Raw genomic sequence first — 17,412 nt, forward strand, 5'->3', positions numbered from 1 at the left:
AGGGGAGATGGATTGGCGTGGCCTAGCGTCTGTGAGAGCCAGTCTAGAGCTAGAGAGACATCAAGGGAAGCAGGTGCTGGTTATAACCACTGCTCTCTGAAAAGGGGATGCTTAGCTGGAAGGCAACAAGCCTAGGATGAACGGAACCTGTCCCTGGCTGGCTATAGGAGGGGTTTGAGCTGCCCCAGGAACTTACCCTGGTGCCAGGTGTCTGGTAGCCCCTTGACCAGTGAGTGCCTGGTTTTGTTCTCAAATTAACAGTGCTCCCGTGTGACTAGCACACCAAACTGCAGAAGGGAGTGTGGGACTGGAAATGTCCTGCTCCCCTCACAGACCTCAGGAGGTGACCTCCAGTGACTGTGTTCACACTGGAATTTTCTAATGGCTACCTCTAAGTCTGAAGAACATGTTTTGCTTTCCACCTGATTTCTTTTCTCATGGTGCCATGGATTGAACCCAGGGCCTTGCACAAGTAGACAGATGATCTACCAGTGAGCTATTCTCAGGCTATTCTCAGGCCCTCATTGTAGGCAGGTGCTCTACTGCTGAGTCACACCCTCACTGGGGGATCCTAGGCAGGTGCTCTACCACTGAGCCACACCCCAGCCCCTCACTGGGGGATTCTAGGCAGGGCATCTACCACTGAGCCACACCCCAGCCCCTCACTGGGGGATCCTAGGCAGGTGCTCTACCACTGAGCCACACCCCAGCCCCTCACTGGGGGATTCTAGGCAGGTGCTCTACCACTGAGCCACACCCCAGCCCCTCACTGGGGGATTCTAGGCAGGTGTTCTACCACTGAGCCACACCCCAGCCCCTCACTGGGGGATTCTAGGCAGGTGTTCTACCACTGAGCCGCACCCCAGCCCCTCACTGGGGGATTCTAGGCAGGTGCTCTACCACTGAGCCACACCCCAGCCCCTCACTGGGGGATTCTAGGCAGGTGCTCTACCACTGAGCCACACCCCAGCCCCTCACTGGGGGATTCTAGGCAGGGGCTCTACCACTGAGCCACACCCCAGCCCCTCACTGGGGGATTCTAGGTGGGTGCTCTACCACTGAGCCACACCCCAGCCCTGATTGCTGAATCTTGACTCATCACCTTCACACATTCCTGACATCCTTCTCTGATAAAGTAGTATTAAACTAATCTCAGATAGTTCTCCAGTCTGTTTCCTCTGAGAACTGCTTTGTTAAATAATCTCTGTTAAAGCTCCTGTTCCTTTGTCTAAATAACACACTTATACTCAAGTTTCTTGTCCCCAAAACCATGGATAGTAAGCTCCCCCCCAACACACACACACTCCTATGTGGTACACAAGCGCTGTAGCACTCACAGCTGCTCATGTGCTTCCAGAAGAAAAGCTGTGGAGGTAGCATTCTAACCAGAGTCCTCTCGTGGTGCCTGCGCTGCTGTGGTGCCTGCTTGGCCTTCTCAGTAGGTTTTGGAGCCCCTACTAGGTTCCTGACTTCTCGGGAGTTGTCAGCAGCTCTTGCTTCTGCTAGTGTCCCTGAGCATGACTGTCCCCATGCAGACAGAGCAGAAGACTCCTCAGCTGCACCCAGAGTAATCCATTAGTCTTTCTGTCTTGGTAGCCAGGAACCCATCTCCTGGGCCAGCTTCCCCATGGCCGACCTGGTTCCTGACCTTCAGCACATCCTGTTTTGGATGTCAAACTCCATTGAACTCCTGTACTTCATCCAGCAGAAATGCCCACTGTACATGCAGAACATGGAGGAGGAGCTGGATGTCACAGGTATGGCCTTTGCGGTGCCCCAAGCCCAGCACCGTCTTCAGTTGGCAGTGGGCATGGTGGTGGCTTTGTGCACATGTTTCTGTACAGGGTGAAGCTTTCTTGGTCCCCAGGCCAGGCATTTGGGATCACACATGAGGCCAGCATCAGTGGTTTAGGCTGACTTGATGTCCCTAGGGCCTGCCATATGATACTTCACTGGTCCGTATCGTCTCGTGTCCCATGCACACTGTAACATGTTCTGTTCTGCTTGTCAGAGGCTGAAGATGTGCACAGGTCACTTGGAGGGGACACGTGGGCATACAGTTCACCAAGTGAGGGCTTTAGAGATGTGTCCTTATTCCAGAAAGGAAGGGTGCTGCCAATCGAAGCTGTAAGATGGTAGGGCACATAATTTCAGAGATGGAAACATGGGCAGCATGCCTTAAACTAGCATTTCCAAATACTCTGATGCTCAAAATACTCCAGGAGAGGTGGTTCTGCTGAGGGGGGCATGGGGTGTGGTCGGGGCTCTATGAAGGGGACGTTCTGAGCTGTGCCAGGGAGGTGGCTGGGTTGGTAAGGTGCCAGTTGTACAAACATGAGGACCCAAATGCTCTCTCCAGCATTCAAGTAAAAGGCCAGGTGCATTCTCATCACCCCCACACTCATAATCCTGGAAGACAGGAGGCTCCCTGGAGCTCACTAGCCAGCCAAGCCTAAACAGTGAGCCCCAGACCCCAGTGAGAGACCCTGTCTGAAAAACCAAGGCGGATGGCCCCCAAGGAATGGACACTGGACGTTGTTTTCTGGTCTCCAGACACGTGTATACACTCTGTGTGTATGCGTGCAGGCGCGCATACACATGGGCACACATACACAGAATTGCTCAGAAAAAAGGAGGATGGCTCAGTAAAGTTCTTACCATGAAAATAGGAGGATCTCAATTCCAAACCTGCCCCCTCCCCCCCCCCCCCCCCCCCCCCCCCCCCCCCCCCGACACACACCATAGAAAGTCAGTCCTGGTGGAACACGCTTGTAATCCCAGCGCTGGGGAAGCAGAGACAGGTGGATCCTGGAGCTCATTGCAAGTTCTAGGCCGAGAGATAGACCTTGCTCAGAAAACGGTGGTCGGCTCCTGAGGAAAGGCATCTGAAGATGACCTCTGGCCTCCGTGTGCACCTACACATAACCCCCACCCCCATACACATGCACACGCGCGCACACACACACACAGCAGACAAATAAATAAAAAGTGGTGATGTAGCCAGGTGGTGGTGGTGCACGCCTGTAATCCCAGCACTCAGGAGGCAGAGGCAGGTGGATCTCTGTGAGTTCGAGGCCAGCCTGGTCTACAGAGTGAATTCCAGGAAAGGCTCTAAAGCTACAGAGAAACCCTGTCTGGAAAGAAAAAAAAAAAAAGGTGTTGGTGTGAGGCCAGGCCTAGAGGCCCTAGGCAGTTTCACTGGGGGCTGTGTCTGCTGAGGACTTAATGGGGCTGGACACAGCCCGGGAGGGTCTGACAAGCCAGGAGCCCATGACGACTGCAGTGGGTCCCATGTCCTGACCATGCCCCTGGGGACCTGGGACCAGAGCTTTGCTCTGCCGTGACAACATTAAAGCTGCTCCCTCTCCTTGTGTCAGTGGGGACTTTGGGCTCTTCAGGCTTGTCCCCTTACCACTGAGGGCCCGAGTTGTGGGAGCAGTGGGACCCTTTGTGGTCACCTATAGCAGGTGAGGCCTGGTTTCCTCAGTGCCTGAGGGACACCTGGTCGTGGGGCCCCTGGGGCTTTGTGCCCATTGGTTCCCATCTCAAGTGTATGCCTGGAATGTCTCAGACCCCACCTGCTGGCTCTTCCCGTCGGCCTGCTGCTCTGTGCCCTTGCATCCCGGAGTGAGGTGAATCTGGATCTTCAGGCTGTTAGTCAGCAGCCCTCCAGGCCTGGGGTCGAGTGTGCAGCACCTTGGACTTCCCGTTTTTGTTTTGTCGTTCATTGTCGTTTTGGTTTGGTGTTTTGACACAAGGTCTCACTGTGTAGCCCTGACTGGCCTGGAACTCGATGTGTACACCAAGATGATGACCTCAGATTCGTGGAGATCTGTCTGCCTCTGCCTCCCGTTCCTGGGAGGTTTCCATTTTCTTGAGAGAGTGTTTTGACTGCACAGCCCTGTGACAGTTTCCAGGGGCTGCTGGACAAGCCTTCTGACCTGTGTCGTTAAACAGTTGACCTTCAGGGCTGGATTGGGCTTGCTGCAGTGGATAGCCAGTTCTGGTGGAGAACCCAGACACACAGGAGACTGAGGCAGGACGAGTGTAGGTTCAAGGCTAATCTGGACTACAGAGTGAGTCATGGCCAATAAAATACAAATCAAAAAGCCCAGTGGTAGAGGCCTGCATGGCGTGGAAAGGAAGAAGTGGAGAGGGTGGGAGGAAGGACAAACGTCCGTTCTCTGTCTCTGTCTGTCTCAGTACCATGGAGACATGTAAACACACGAGTCTGGTCTCCTGCTCTGACTGCCCAGTGTGACTGCCTGGGCCAGATTTGGGATTGCCGTCCTTCTAAAGCCGGATGGGAGTGTTGGTGTGCCAGGCAGAGCCCTCAGAAGGGAACTGGACAGATAGATGGTAGAGGCCTGGCTGCTACTGGCTGGCTGGGTCCACGTGTGCAGGCTGTGCCGGCGACCCTCCTTTTGTGACCCTCCTCTGTAGGTTCCAAGGAGTCACTGTTCTCCTGCACCCTGACGGCCAGCGAGGAGGCCATGGCAGCCCTGGAGGAGGTGGTGCTCTATGCTTTCCAGCAGTGTGTGTATTACCTCTCCAAGGTGTGTGCTGCCACCACGCTATCGATGGTGGCTTTCTGAGGGCCTGGGGACAGGAGGGAAGGGACGGGGACAAGCCAGCTTCAGCAGCCACTGGTTCCACTCTGGCCCTGGGTGTGTCCCTTTCTCAGGAGTGCCCCCACGGTACAGCCAGGGGTCATGGGTCATGGTGCCTTTTACAGCTCTGCTAGGTGACTGCTGTGTCCGGCCTGTTTCTCCCTGCAGCTCCTGCCCCTGCTTCTGTCAGCTCCAGGGGCAGCTAGCTCCTGTTGCCCAAGGCTGGGACAGGAGCTTATTAGGTTGGAGACTCCTGGGTCAGTTCCAGCATCCCTCTAAGTGGCTCTTGGGGTTCTCTCTCCTGGCAGTGCCTGTATGTCTGCCTCCCGGCCCTCTTGGAATGTCCTCCATTTCAGACAGAGCGCAGGGAGAGCTGGCGCTCAGGCCCCGCTCTGCCTGAGGAGCTCCGGCGCGTTGTGTCAGTGTTCCAGACCACCTCAGACCTCCTGAAGCAGCTGCACCTGCATCCTGAGGTGGCCTCCCAGATGCTGGCTTATCTCCTCTTCTTCTCTGCCACACTGCTCCTCAACCAGCTGCTGGACAAGGGTGAGTGATGCTGAGGGCTGGGAATGTGCTCTAAGGGAACACCGCTGTGCCCAAGACCCTGGGTGGGCAAAAGCTCAGCGCGTGCCTTGTAGGCTGCTCCAGTACCTGCCGGCAGCCTGCAGAGGAGCCAGACTGAGACAGCTTTACAAGGCCGCGCTGACGCGGACCCGTGGCCCTGCCTTACTGAGTTGCCGTTTCTCCATCACCGGCTGGGGCTCTGGTGTCTCACAGGGTCCAGCCAACAGCATGAGCTTGTCGCCACATTGACAGAATAATGTAGGGTAGGGCGGTGGGGTGGTGGCTGTCACAGCTTCTCTTGCCTTGTACCTGTCTCCTTCATCTGTTTCTACTTCTGCCCCAGAGAGGGGCATGGCTAGTTGGCATTGCCTGGGACACTGAGATGAGGTGTTGAGGTGGCCTGGAGAGGGAGACTGTGCTTTGGGAACCCTGCTGTGTGGGTCTCATCCTTTCTTCCCTCTCCAGGGCCCTCTCTGAGTTGCTTCCATTGGCCCAGGGGTGTCCAGGCCTGTGCCCGACTGCAGCAGTTCCTGGAGTGGGCCAGGGGCGCTGGCCTCGGAGGGCCTGCTGAGCGCTTCTTTCGGAAGCTCTCCTGCACCCTGCATTTGCTGGCCACTCCCAGTGCTCAGCTGGTCCAGGTAGGAGGGTCCCCGGGACAAGTGCAAAGAAGGGCATGTGACACAGGGCGGTGGCAGAGCCAGGCGGATCTCTGTGAGCTCGAGGCCAGCCTAGTCTACAGAGGGAGTTCCAGGAAAGGCTCCAAAGCTACACAGAGAAACCCTGTCTTGAAAAACAAAACCAAAAAAAAAAAAAAAAGGAAGGGCATGTAACCCTAGGGTCCCTGACTTATAAACCAAGTTCAGGTGGCCTGGACTCTGCACCCTGACAACCTCACATACTCCCTAGGTAATTCATGAAGTTGCTTAGTTCCTCAAATGTCCTGTCCACACCAGGCTGGGTAATCTCACAGGTTTCTATGGGAGGTTCCTGGGCCCTGTGCTGGTCACTCTGTGTAGCAAAGGTCACTCTGCAAGTGTGACCAAGATGAAGGACCTGAGGAGAAGTTCATGATCTATGTCCCTCACTGGGCCCAGATCCATAGAGCTGGCCAGACAGTCGGGTGGGAGGAGAGAGAGGGCTCAGCTCACAGTGGCTGCTGTCAAGAGCCTGAGACTTTGGTAGCTTCTAGAAGCTGGGACAGTCCCAGCCCAGCCAGCCCAGAAACACAGCCTCATTCCCACACCCATGAGGAGCTGAACTCAGAACAGAAGTGGAGACCTGGGTCTCCCCTAGAGCGGTGATTCTCAACCTTCTTATGCTGCGACCCTTTAATACAGTCCCTCATGTGCTGACCCCAGTCATAGAACTACTTCATTGCTGTTTCATTATTGTAGTTTTGCTACTGTTATGAATCATAATGCAGATATTTTTGTAGATAGAGGTTTGCCAAAGTGGTCGCAACCTAGGGGTTGAGAACCACTGCCCTAGACCCACCCCAGTCAGCCCTGTTGCATTGTACCTTACATTGCTCCGTCCTCAAGGTTATGGTCTACCAGCACAGAAATAGGAAACTAGGTTCTCACCCTCTCCCTCCATACTTGGTACCTTCTTCCTCAGAGCATTTGTCCCAAGGGCTGATGGTTTCTTCTCCTGTGTGGACCACTGACCTTGCCCTGAGATGATGAACATCCATGGGGACAGGGGTGGAGCAGTCCAGCTTTAAATCTGCCCTCCGTTTGTGTTCAAAGCTCACTGGGTAACATGGCTATATGGTCAGCCCCAGGCAAAGCCCTAGGCAGGCTTGGCTGATCAAAAAGAGTAGTCCCACCAGATGTGGTAGCTCATGCCTATAATCCCAGCACTCTAGAAGCAGAAGCAGAAGGATTATTGCAAGTTTGTGGCTAGCCTGGACTACATAGTGAGTTCCAGGCCAGCCTGAACTACATGTGGAGATCTTACCTTTAAAAAAAAAAGTGTCATCCTCGAGTGCACAGCAGTTGGCTGATTGGGCAGCAGTGTGCAAAAGCAAAGCCGAGGTCGCACAGTGAGTGTATAATGGAGCTGTGGTTCCAGACGTGACTGCCCGTGTTCTTTGTCCACTCAGCAAGTACTAAAAATGTCCCCTGTTAGGAACTATGCTTTTAAAATTCTACTTCTTTACTCGTGTGTGTGTGTGTGTGTGTGTGGTGTGTGTGTGCGTGCATGTGTGTGCGTGTGTGTGTGTGTGTGTGTGTGTGTGTGTGTGTGTGTGTGTGTGTGTGTGTGTGTGTGGTGTGTGTGTGTGAAGTTCAGGGGACAACTTGCTAGATAGAGTCTGTTCTCAGCTTCCTCCGTGGGGATCCCAGGGACGGAACTCAGGTCAGTGACAAGAACCTTTTTCAGTTGCTGAGACATTTCATCATGAAATGTGCTTTACATGAAGTTGACAGTGTTGGTTTTGAAAACTGGTTTAGTTATTTTCATTACAAAGTGAAAAATTTACCACAGAAAACTCAGGTGTCTAGACATGTCTGGCAACCAGACCATGTGAATGTAGTTTGTTTCCTCCCAGAATGTCACTGTTTTAGTTACTGTGTGATAAAACACCGAAACAACCTGGGGAAGAAAGGGTTTATCTGGCTTACACTTCCACATCACTGTTCATTGTGGAAGGAAGTCAGGACAGGAACTCTAACAGGGCAGGGACCTGGAGGCAGGAGCTGATGTAGAGGCCATGGAGGGGTGCTGCTTACTGGCTTGTTCACCATAGCCTGCTCAGCCTGCTTTCTTATAGAACCCAGGACCACCAGCCCAGGGATGGCACCACCCACAATGGGCTGGGCCCTCCCCCACCAATCACTAAGAAAATGCCCTACTGCTGTATCTTATGAAGGCATTTTCTCAATTGGAGTTCCCTCCTTTCAGATAACTCTAGCCTGTATCAAGGTGACGTAAAACTTGCCAGCACAATTGCTGTCTTAGTTAGGGTTTCTGTTGCAATGAGGAGACACTATGACCATGGCAACTCTTATGAAGGAAAACATTTAATTGGAGCTGGTTTACATTTCAGAGGTTTATTAGTTTGTTATCATCATGGCAGGAAGCATGGCAGCGGTCCAGAAGACATGGTGCTGGAGAAGGAGCTGAGAGTTCTGCATTCAGACCAGCAGGCAGCAGGAAGAGAATGCCCCACTGGGCCTGGCTTGAGCATCTGAGACCTTAAATTCCCCCCTCAGTTACACAGTTCCTTCAACAACACCTTACCTACTCCAACAAGGCCACACCTCCTAATAGTGCCATTCCCTATGAGCATTTTTTCCAGATCATCACAATCACTAAGCTTTTTTATTTTCTTTAGCAGTACTGGAGATGGAAGCCAGGACCCCGTGCATGCTAGGCAAGTGATAACCACTGAGTCATGCACACAGCCCCTCACTGGGGGGATTCTAGGCAGGTACTCTACCACTGATACATCCTCCTCCCCCAGGGCCCTTTAGGCAAGTGTTCTACCACTGAACCATGCCTCCAGCCCTCAAAGAGATTTCGATAAGTACAGCCCTTGGATGGAGTGACCTGGGGTGAGCCTACCCTTTTTCAGAGTGGCTTGCATAGCCCAGTGAAATGCAGAGTCCTCTGGTTGAAGGACTAGAAAACCACTGAAGGGACAGAGGCATGGATCTGCAGTAGGGAATCGTAAAGAGCTGAACGGGAGGTCTGCCTGCTGCACCCACTGATGTGGGAACACACACACAACTAAAAATAATAATAATAATAAAGGAAAACGATGGGCTGGAATATAGCTCAGTGGTAAAGTGCTTGCTAAGTTCATGCAATACTTGGGGCTCCACCCTGGGTCCATAGTCATGAGTTGCTCTGTGTGGACGAAGTTTGTCATGGTTATTCTGTACGTGAGAGTCTGCAGGGCTGGGAGTGAACCTTGAGAGCAAGAGTGACGCTGACCCTCCGCCCTCTGTTGAGCTGGAGTCGTGAAGCAGAGCTCAGGCTTTGCTCTCCTGAGACTCAGCTCACGTGGTGAGCTCACAAACTCAGTGAGGCTAGAGAGGTCTCTGGGTTGTTACTGCTTGTTATGTTGGCTCCAGACCATTCTTGGGGCTGGTCACAAGGGCGTTCCTTTGAGAAAAACTGAGTTGTGTATTTCAGATTTGTTCAGCTTCATGTGAGTGTGTGTGAGTGAGTGTGTGTGTGTGTGTGTGTGTGTGTGTGTGTGTGTGTGTGTGTAGAGGTCAGAGGACAGCTAACTTTGAATGTCATTCCTTGGGTGCCTTTCACCTTTTGTTTGAGACAGGGAGTCTCCTTGGCCTGGCACTTAGGTAGGCTAGACTAGCTGGCCAGTGAGCTCCAGCGATCTGCCTCATCTTCCCGGAGGCTGGGATTCTGTACCCCACACCTGGATTTTTCCGTAGGTTCTGCTGATCATCTCAGCTCTTCATGCTTGTGAGGCAAACGCTTGAGCTGGGCCATCTCTCCAGTCTGAGGTCTGTGAGTTCTGAATGAGGGCTGCATGCAGAAAGGAAGCAGCTATGGCTCCCAGGCTCTTAGCTGCTCCTGTCTGCACAGCTAGGTGCCTGCCCCTTTCTTGTCACATTGAGTCCTGGAGTCACATGAGACCTAGAGGCCCACTGTGAAGACTGCAAACCCAGGCACCTGCTGGAACCTCTGTGGGATGGAGGGCAGGGTGTGACAAGTGACAAGCTTGTTCTGCCAAGAGCCAGGTAGCAGGTGTTTTAGTCTTGCTGTCAACACAGAATCTGTCCATATTCTCCATGGTCATTGCTTCTAAACCCTCTAAAAAGAAAACATCCTTAGTCTGAGGTTTTATTCAAATTGGCCTCAGACTAGCCAGCAAAAAGCAACTGCAAAGGAAGAGATTATTTTTATCCTCGTGAAGATAAGAGAAAAAGCAGTGTTCATAAATAATAGTGCATCTGTAGAATGACAAGGGCAGGAAGATCATGAGTTCAAGGCCAGCCCTGGCTTCATAAAGGGATCCTGGCCTTTTAAAACAGTTTAGTAAAGCCTCATTTTTATTTAGTATATGTGTCTATATAGGTGAGTGAATGCCATGTGTGTAGGTGCCCACAGAAGAGGGCGCTGGCTCTCCTGGACCTGAAATTACTGCTGGCTGTGAGCCATCTGATGTAGGTACTGGGAACCGAACTTGGACCCTCTGGGAGAGCAGTGAGCACAGTTAACAGCTGAGGCACCTCTCCAGCCCCATTAATTTTGTTTCTGTTTTTGTTTTTGAGACGGGATTTCTCTGTAGCTTGGAGCCTGTCCTGGAACTCGCTCTGTAGACCAGGCTGGCCTCAAACTCACAGAGATCTGCCTGTCTCTGCTTGCCAAGTGCTGGGATTAAAGGTGAGCTTCACCTCCGCCCAGCCCATTATTATTTTTAATTACGTTTGTTTGTTTGTTTGTTTGTTTGTTTGTTTGTTTATTGTGTGTGAGTGTGTATAGGCAGATGTACAGAGGACGACTGAAGAGTTGGTTCTCTCCCCACCATGTGAGCCTTGGAGCTTCTACCCAGGTCATCAGGTGACGACAGGTCATCAGGTGACAGGCACCTCTACTGGATGAGCCATCTCGCTGGTTTAGGACTCCGTTTGAATAAACAAAACCAAGCAAGAGTTCTTGTAGATCAAAACTACAGGAGCAGAAGAAAGAGGCCCAGTGGCAGGGTGGGAAGTTAAAGTGAACCTGCCCCAAAGTGCCGCCCAGACACCAGAGTGCAAACACAGGGAGGAGCCAGGGAGATGCCATTCATGCTGGTTTCCTCCCTGACAGCCTGGGGACAAACCACAGAAGTGGGAGGGAGCCATCCAGAAGAAGCAGCCCCTCCCGCTGTGAGTCTGGGGCTGGAGGGGTGTGTGGAGGGCTGCCAGTAAGAATGTGGTCCTGGGGTCAATTCCTGTCCCTCATCTGACAGGCCTGCGGCCCTGGCTGTCCCTGGGGCATAGATTCTGGATGGCCCCAGGCCTGTGGCTGTTGGCAGGAAAATCAAGCCGTGGAGAGGGAGGAAGAAAAGACAGGAAAACTAAAGCCAGAGAAGCAGGTGGCGGGGGGCCGCAGTCTGGCCTGATCCTGACCCCAAGGGACAGGGACAATCCAGAGCCTCCGGAGCAGAATAATACAAGATAGGGCGTTGAGAAGGGAAACTTGTTTTGTTTTTCAAGACAGGGTTTCTCTGTGTAGCCCCAGCTGTCCTGGAACTGGCTTCAGACTTGTGTAGCCCAGGCTGGCTTGAACTCCTGATCCTCCTGTGTCACCTCCTGCGAGTCCTGGGGTTACAAGTGGGCACCTGAGGTTGCAAGTGGGCACCTGAGGTTGCAAGTGGGCACCTGGGTTACAAGTGGGCACCTGGGGTTACAAGTGGGCACCTGGGGTTACAAGTGGGCACCTGGGTTACAAGTGGGCACCTGAGGTTGCAAGTGGGCACCGCTATGCCTGATTGTAACTTTGTTTTGTCTTAAGAGAGCGTTCCCCACCCTGAGCTCAGTCAGATCTGAGAGCGCCTAGACAAGCTGTTTCTGTCTGTTACACGGCATCCGTGCCCCCCCCTTCTGTCTGTTACACGGCATCCGTGCCCCCCCCTTCTGTCTGTTACACGGCATCCGTGCCCCCCCTTCTGTTACACGGCATCTGTATTTCCCCCTTTCTGTCTTGTTACATGGCATCCGTGCCCCCTCCACTCCTTTCTGTCTGTTACACGGTACACAGCGTCTGTGTTCCCCCCCTTTCTGTCTGTTACACGGCGTCCGTGATTTCCCCCTCTCCCTTGCTCCCTGCTTTCCATTCTCCCTGGGTTTCTTGAGCGAGGGTCTCACTCTGTGGTCCCTGTGGATAAGGTGGCCAGGGTGGCGTCTTCTGCTGCATCCCCTCACTGACCTCCTTGCTGTCTGCGCTGCCCCACCCACCTGCCCCTGGAGTGAAAAGACCAGGGGAAGGGCCTAGTACCCTGCCGGATGGACCATCCGAGGGATGGAGGAGGGACTCTCCCTGGGTCTGGGGGCAAGGCATTGCCTCATGCTCCTGGAGGTCTTTGACCGGAGCTCCTTGTCCCCAGATGAGCTGGGCCACCCTGCGGGCCACATTCCCTGCCCTGAACCCTGCTCAGCTGCACCGGCTGCTGACTCAGTACCAGCTGGCCTCTGCCATGGGCCCTATGAGCGCCTGGGAGCCAGGAGCCCAAGACAGCCCCGAGGCCTTCCAGTCAGGTGAGCCTTCCCAGCAGCCAAGCCTTGGGCAGAGGTAGGGGGTGGTGGGGAGACTGCCAAGCTCAAGCTCAGAAAAGCACCGGAGCAGCCCACTGAGGTGGGCACACAGGAGCCCCTACTACCTGGCACCTCCACCCAGGGTCCTGCTGTGCCCCTGTCTCAGGGCTTCAGACTAGGGCCCAACTGGCACCCAGCTGATCAAGACCTGAACAGCAGGTGGAGTTTCAGACCCTCTGGAGACATTCCTGTGAGCACATGTGCTGTTCACACACATGCACATGGGCATGCCCTGGTGTAGCAGCAGAGGTACATACATGTATGTGTATGTGTGAATTTCAGTCTGTAAGTTATACACATCTTCCTTCATAAACGTGCATTCACAGTGTGTAAACAAAAAGTGCAGGCTGGTAAACAGTAGGCTGTGGTGTGCGTAAGGGCTTCCCACTGTCTTCCTGTTACCTGGCCACCACTGGCCAGCCTGGGCCCAGAGGACACCTCAAAACAGCACTCTTGGCTCCACCTGGTCCCACTGGGTCCCTCCCAATTTACCGGTTGGCATCAGAACACTCCCCCAACCCCATGCACCAAACTCTGGGCTGGGAACTCAGAGCTGGCATCCCAGAAAGGTTCCTGCCTCCATCCCATCTAGGACCTGCACATATTAACATCCCAGTGTATGTGTATGTGTGTCCTAGTGATACACAGGTATGTGTAGGCTCTGCTCGGTCTCTACAGCCTCGTCGGAATTCAGAGACTAGGCTGGGACTCATCCTGCCAAGCTCTTGCTGTCTTATGCCCTCAGTGGTGGGTGGAACCTAAGACGGAGGGAGGAGAGGCCAGGTCCCAGCATCCCCACTCTCTCCACTGCAGAGAACATCTTGGAGTCCTATGAAAACCCACCCCCCATCGTTCTGCCGAGCCAGGGCTTCCAAGTGGACCTGGAGGCCAACTGCCTGGAGGACAACATTTACCAGCACCTGCTCTACATCCGCTACTTCCTGTGGGGACTAAAGGGCCAAGCCAGCCCTGACAGTGGGCCTGCCCGGCCAGAGGGCATCGAGGTAGGGTAGGGCAGGGATGTTGGTGGGGAGGGACTGGGTCACTCAGAGCAGCCTGTGGCTTGTAGCTGTGAACTGAACTGAGACAGCCTTCGCTGACTGTGGGTAGAAGCAGGCACAGGTCTTCTAGAGTGGGCTGGGGGACGCAGTAGGTATGACCAAGAGATTTCGGGGCTCCATTTGAGGTGAAGGTTTGAAAATGTCTTCACTCATTCTTTGTGCCTGGCATGGCCTGGCTGGACCCATGTCCTCTAGGGTGAGGGTGGCTTGTCTGTTTTCTCTATTCTTCACAGGGAGGCACCATAGGTGCCTGGCCTGTCCCCTTCTCAGGGCCTCAGCTTTTTGTTTGTTTGTTTGTTGTTTTTCAAGAAAGAATTTCTCTGTGTAGTTTTGCGCCTTTCCTGGAACTCACTCTGTAGCCCAGGCTGGCCTCGAACTCACAGAGATCCTACTGCCTCTGCCTCCCGAGTGCTGGGATTAAAGGCATGCGCCACCACTGCCCGGCTAGGGCCTCAGCTTTTGCCCACCTCTCTTTCTAGGGCCTGTACCACACCATTCCTGAGGGGCATCCGGAAGGCCATGGCTGCCCCCTGGCTAAGAGGGACTCAGGCAGAGGAGCTGTTGAAACTGTCCCTGCCCACTCTCTTCCTGTCACTGGAGCTCCCTGGGCACAGGGCCCCCCCGGAAGACCGCCTACCCGAGGGGACCGCAGGGGCTCCCAGACTGGCTCTCTGCACACCGACTCCTCCTGCCTGCTCACCCCTCCCAGCACACCACTGGGCCTGGAGCCTGGAGGCCCCACCTGGCCAGAGCCCAGCGGCCTCTGTGGAAAAGCACTCCTGGAGGGGCAGAGGAACGGACCAGGTGGCCCTCCTGGTGTGGGTCTAGAAGGTGAGGCCTGGCCTGCTTATGACTGGGTAGAAACCCTACTTTGGGTCTTCTTGGGCTCTTGTATCAGCTGCTGATCAGCATGCTCCTTAGCACCTGTTTGGGACAATATGGGCAGGTGGGTGCATGTGCACTTATGTATGAGCACATACAGATGCATATGTGTGTGCAGTGGAGCCCACCTGGCTCATGAGGACTCTTACCATTTTATCCTTGATGCTCCGTCAAGTCTGAAGGCTCCCTGGCATTGGACACTGGATGGAGCAGGACAAGGCAGGCTGCCTGCTCAGGTTCTGCAGCCGAAGCTCAGAACTGTTAGCTCAGGCCGTGTCCTGAGATTCCCCACTCAGACACATGCTCTGTTGAGAGAGAGGCACAGGGCCTCAGTGTGGGCCTGTTAGCCTGGAGTCTGAAGCAGGGTCTGGACACAATGGGGGAGGCCTCAGGGAGGATGGACTTACAGTTGCATCCTGGTGTGGGGGCGGGGGAGGAGAGTAGGGCATTGAAGAGGTGGGAAGCTAGGCTGCCCATAGGCGTTGGGTCCATGGCCTCTGGAAGCCAGCCTCCTGATAAGACAGGTCCATGGCCTCAGGATAATGTCCTGTTGAGTCGCCTGTCCCTTCCCGGGCTTGCTGTCATGTTCTGTCCAGCTGGTGTCCTCCTGGGGCTCCAGGAGCACTTGCCATGCTGCCATGAGGGGCATCTCTGTATCTCCCAGAAGTCCCCGGTGTCCTGACTCTGGGGATGAATGCTGGCCCCCAAGCCCACTGGCCCCTTGCCCTCCCTTCTTCTCTGCCCACACAGGAGACACTGTTCCTGCTGCGGCTGAACCCCCTGCTGAAGCCTCCAGCCCCAGCTCCAGCACGGAGGACTTTTGCTATGTGTTCATGGTGGAGCTCGAGCGAGGCCCCTCGGGGCTGGGCATGGGCCTGATTGATGGGATGGTGAGGACCCCTACCTAGACTTCAGCTCTCTCCTCCCCTCTTGTATAAACCCCTCCTCTCCAGTCTGACTATAGTCAGGGCCAGTGAGAAATGCCTGGATTGTTTCATGGGCCCGCCTTTGAGAGCACCGACGGGGCCCAGTGCTTCCTTGTGGGACACACAGGGACCATAGTTTGTGACCTGGCTAGTTCCAAGCATGTTCACAGGGTGGGTTGTGCAGTACAGGGTCTTTACTGGGGAAAGCACCAGCACAGTACCCTGAGGCCCCCTGCTTCTTCCCAGCACACACCTCTGGGGGCCCCAGGACTCTACATACAGACCCTGCTTCCTGGGAGCCCCGCAGCATCTGATGGGCGGTTGTCACTGGGGGACCGAATCCTGGAAGTGAATGGCAGCAGCCTGATGAATGTCAGCTATATGAGGTATGTGCCACGCCTGGCCTGCACCACAGGATCAGTGGGGGTGGGGGAGGACACCAGCAAGCCAGGCCCGCATCCAGGGGAGAAGGGGGGGAGGGGCGGAGGGGCGGGAGGCAGAGACCAGGCTGCTGCTGGCTCTTCTGCGTTGTCTTCAACTCTCTCCTTGATTTCAGGGCGGTAGATCTGATCCGACATGGAGGCAAGAAGATGAGATTTCTGGTTGCCAAGTCTGACATGGAAACAGCCAAGAAAATTCGCTTCCGCAAGCCCCCCTCCTAATAGACTAAAGGACCCTTGCCCCCAGCACCTGCTTCCTGTATCCTCACCAGGTGCCACCAACACCTGCCCACTGCTCCCGCCACCCAAGACCCTCACTCCCCAGTCCAGGCAATCCTGGGTTTTAAAGTTGACTGTTTCCCTATGTTGTGGCCTCACGTTGAGGACACCTGTTGATAGTGTACATCTTAGTGTATATTTATTTATATGACAGATGACACTAAGTTGTGACATTTGCTACAGAGCTTTTATGTTTAAAGACTTTAATGGAGAATTGAGACTCAATAAACTATCTTTCGTATTCTTACAGTGGGGATGCATGATCTGCATTGTGGTTCAGTACACATGGGTACACTGAGGGAAGCCAGTGGTTCTTGTGACCAACCCTTCTTGCCCAGCCAGCTTAGGTGAAGCCTTGAGTGGCCCTAATATAGATTGTGACAGATACAGTTCCCCACTGCTTCTGGTTCTGGGGATTAGACCCAGGGCTCTTGATGTGTTAGGCAGGTGCCCTACCACTGAGCCACACACAACTCAGCTCCTCACTGGGGGATTCTAGGCAGGTGCTCTAACACTGAGCCACACCCCAGCCCCTCACTGGGGGATTCTAGGCAGGGGTTCTACCACTGAGCCACACCCCAACCCCTCACTGGGGGATTCTAGACAGGGGCTCTGCCACTGAGCCACACCCCAGCCCCTCACTGGGGGATTCTAGGCAGGGGCTCTACCACTGAGCCACACCCCAGCCCCTCACTGGGGGATTCTAGGCAGGGGCTCTTCCACTGAGTCACACCCCAGCCCCTCACTGGGGGATTCTAGGCAGGGGCTCTACCACTGAGCCACACCCCAGCCCCTCACTGGGGGATTCTAGGCAGTTGCTCTACCACTGAGCCACACCCCAGCCCTCTTTTTATATTTTGTTTTGTAACAGTCTCACTGAGTTGCCCAGCTTGGCCTCGCTCTGTAGCCCAAGCAGACTGTGAGCTTTCTACCTTCCTGCCTCAGCCTCCTGGGCAGCTGGAATCACAGGCCTGCTCCCCTGAGCTAGGCTATGGAAGGGATTATTTGACCCGCCCTCTACCTCAGGACTGCAGCTCCTCTGCAGCCAGGAAACAAAAAGCACAAGCCCATGTGGTCTGGTCTTTTGGTCCTTTCTGTGAGACTGGGCCCAGGCTGGTGTGGCGCTTACTGTGGAGGAGATGGTACAGGGTGGCTCCCAACCCACTGCAGCCTTGTTCAGCCACCCGAGTTCTGGGCTTACAGCGGGATCCCTGGGCCAGTCTCCATTTTAAATCACTGCTTAGTATCTCTCCAAAGAAAGGGGTCTACAGGCCTGGAGAAGGCTGGGTGATTGAGCTGGCGTCTCCTTGGACCTAAGCCAGCCTTGAGCCCTCCCTCCCTGCCCAGATTCTTCTGCTGTTCCCACTTGTCGCTGGTCA

General features: G+C 54.4%; 1 protein-coding gene across 1 annotated transcript in view; it reads left to right on the forward strand.

Moving 5' to 3' along the window:
- Radil (Rap associating with DIL domain) overlaps nucleotides 1-16,280 on the forward strand; it is a 59,878-nt gene extending 43,598 nt beyond the window's left edge. The window contains exons 6-15 of the mRNA XM_036171858.1: nucleotides 1,597-1,757; nucleotides 4,444-4,556; nucleotides 4,919-5,156; nucleotides 5,640-5,812; nucleotides 12,238-12,388; nucleotides 13,259-13,449; nucleotides 13,986-14,337; nucleotides 15,139-15,278; nucleotides 15,561-15,700; nucleotides 15,871-16,280. Of these exons, the coding sequence (XP_036027751.1) occupies nucleotides 1,597-1,757; nucleotides 4,444-4,556; nucleotides 4,919-5,156; nucleotides 5,640-5,812; nucleotides 12,238-12,388; nucleotides 13,259-13,449; nucleotides 13,986-14,337; nucleotides 15,139-15,278; nucleotides 15,561-15,700; nucleotides 15,871-15,976 (1,765 nt within the window). The 3' untranslated portion in view covers nucleotides 15,977-16,280. The remainder of the gene's footprint in view (nucleotides 1-1,596; nucleotides 1,758-4,443; nucleotides 4,557-4,918; nucleotides 5,157-5,639; nucleotides 5,813-12,237; nucleotides 12,389-13,258; nucleotides 13,450-13,985; nucleotides 14,338-15,138; nucleotides 15,279-15,560; nucleotides 15,701-15,870) is intronic.
- Nucleotides 16,281-17,412: the final 1,132 nt, after the last annotated feature.

The sequence above is a fragment of the Onychomys torridus genome, chromosome 22, assembly GCF_903995425.1.
Source record: "Onychomys torridus chromosome 22, mOncTor1.1, whole genome shotgun sequence".
Taxonomy (NCBI): Eukaryota; Metazoa; Chordata; class Mammalia; order Rodentia; family Cricetidae; genus Onychomys; species Onychomys torridus.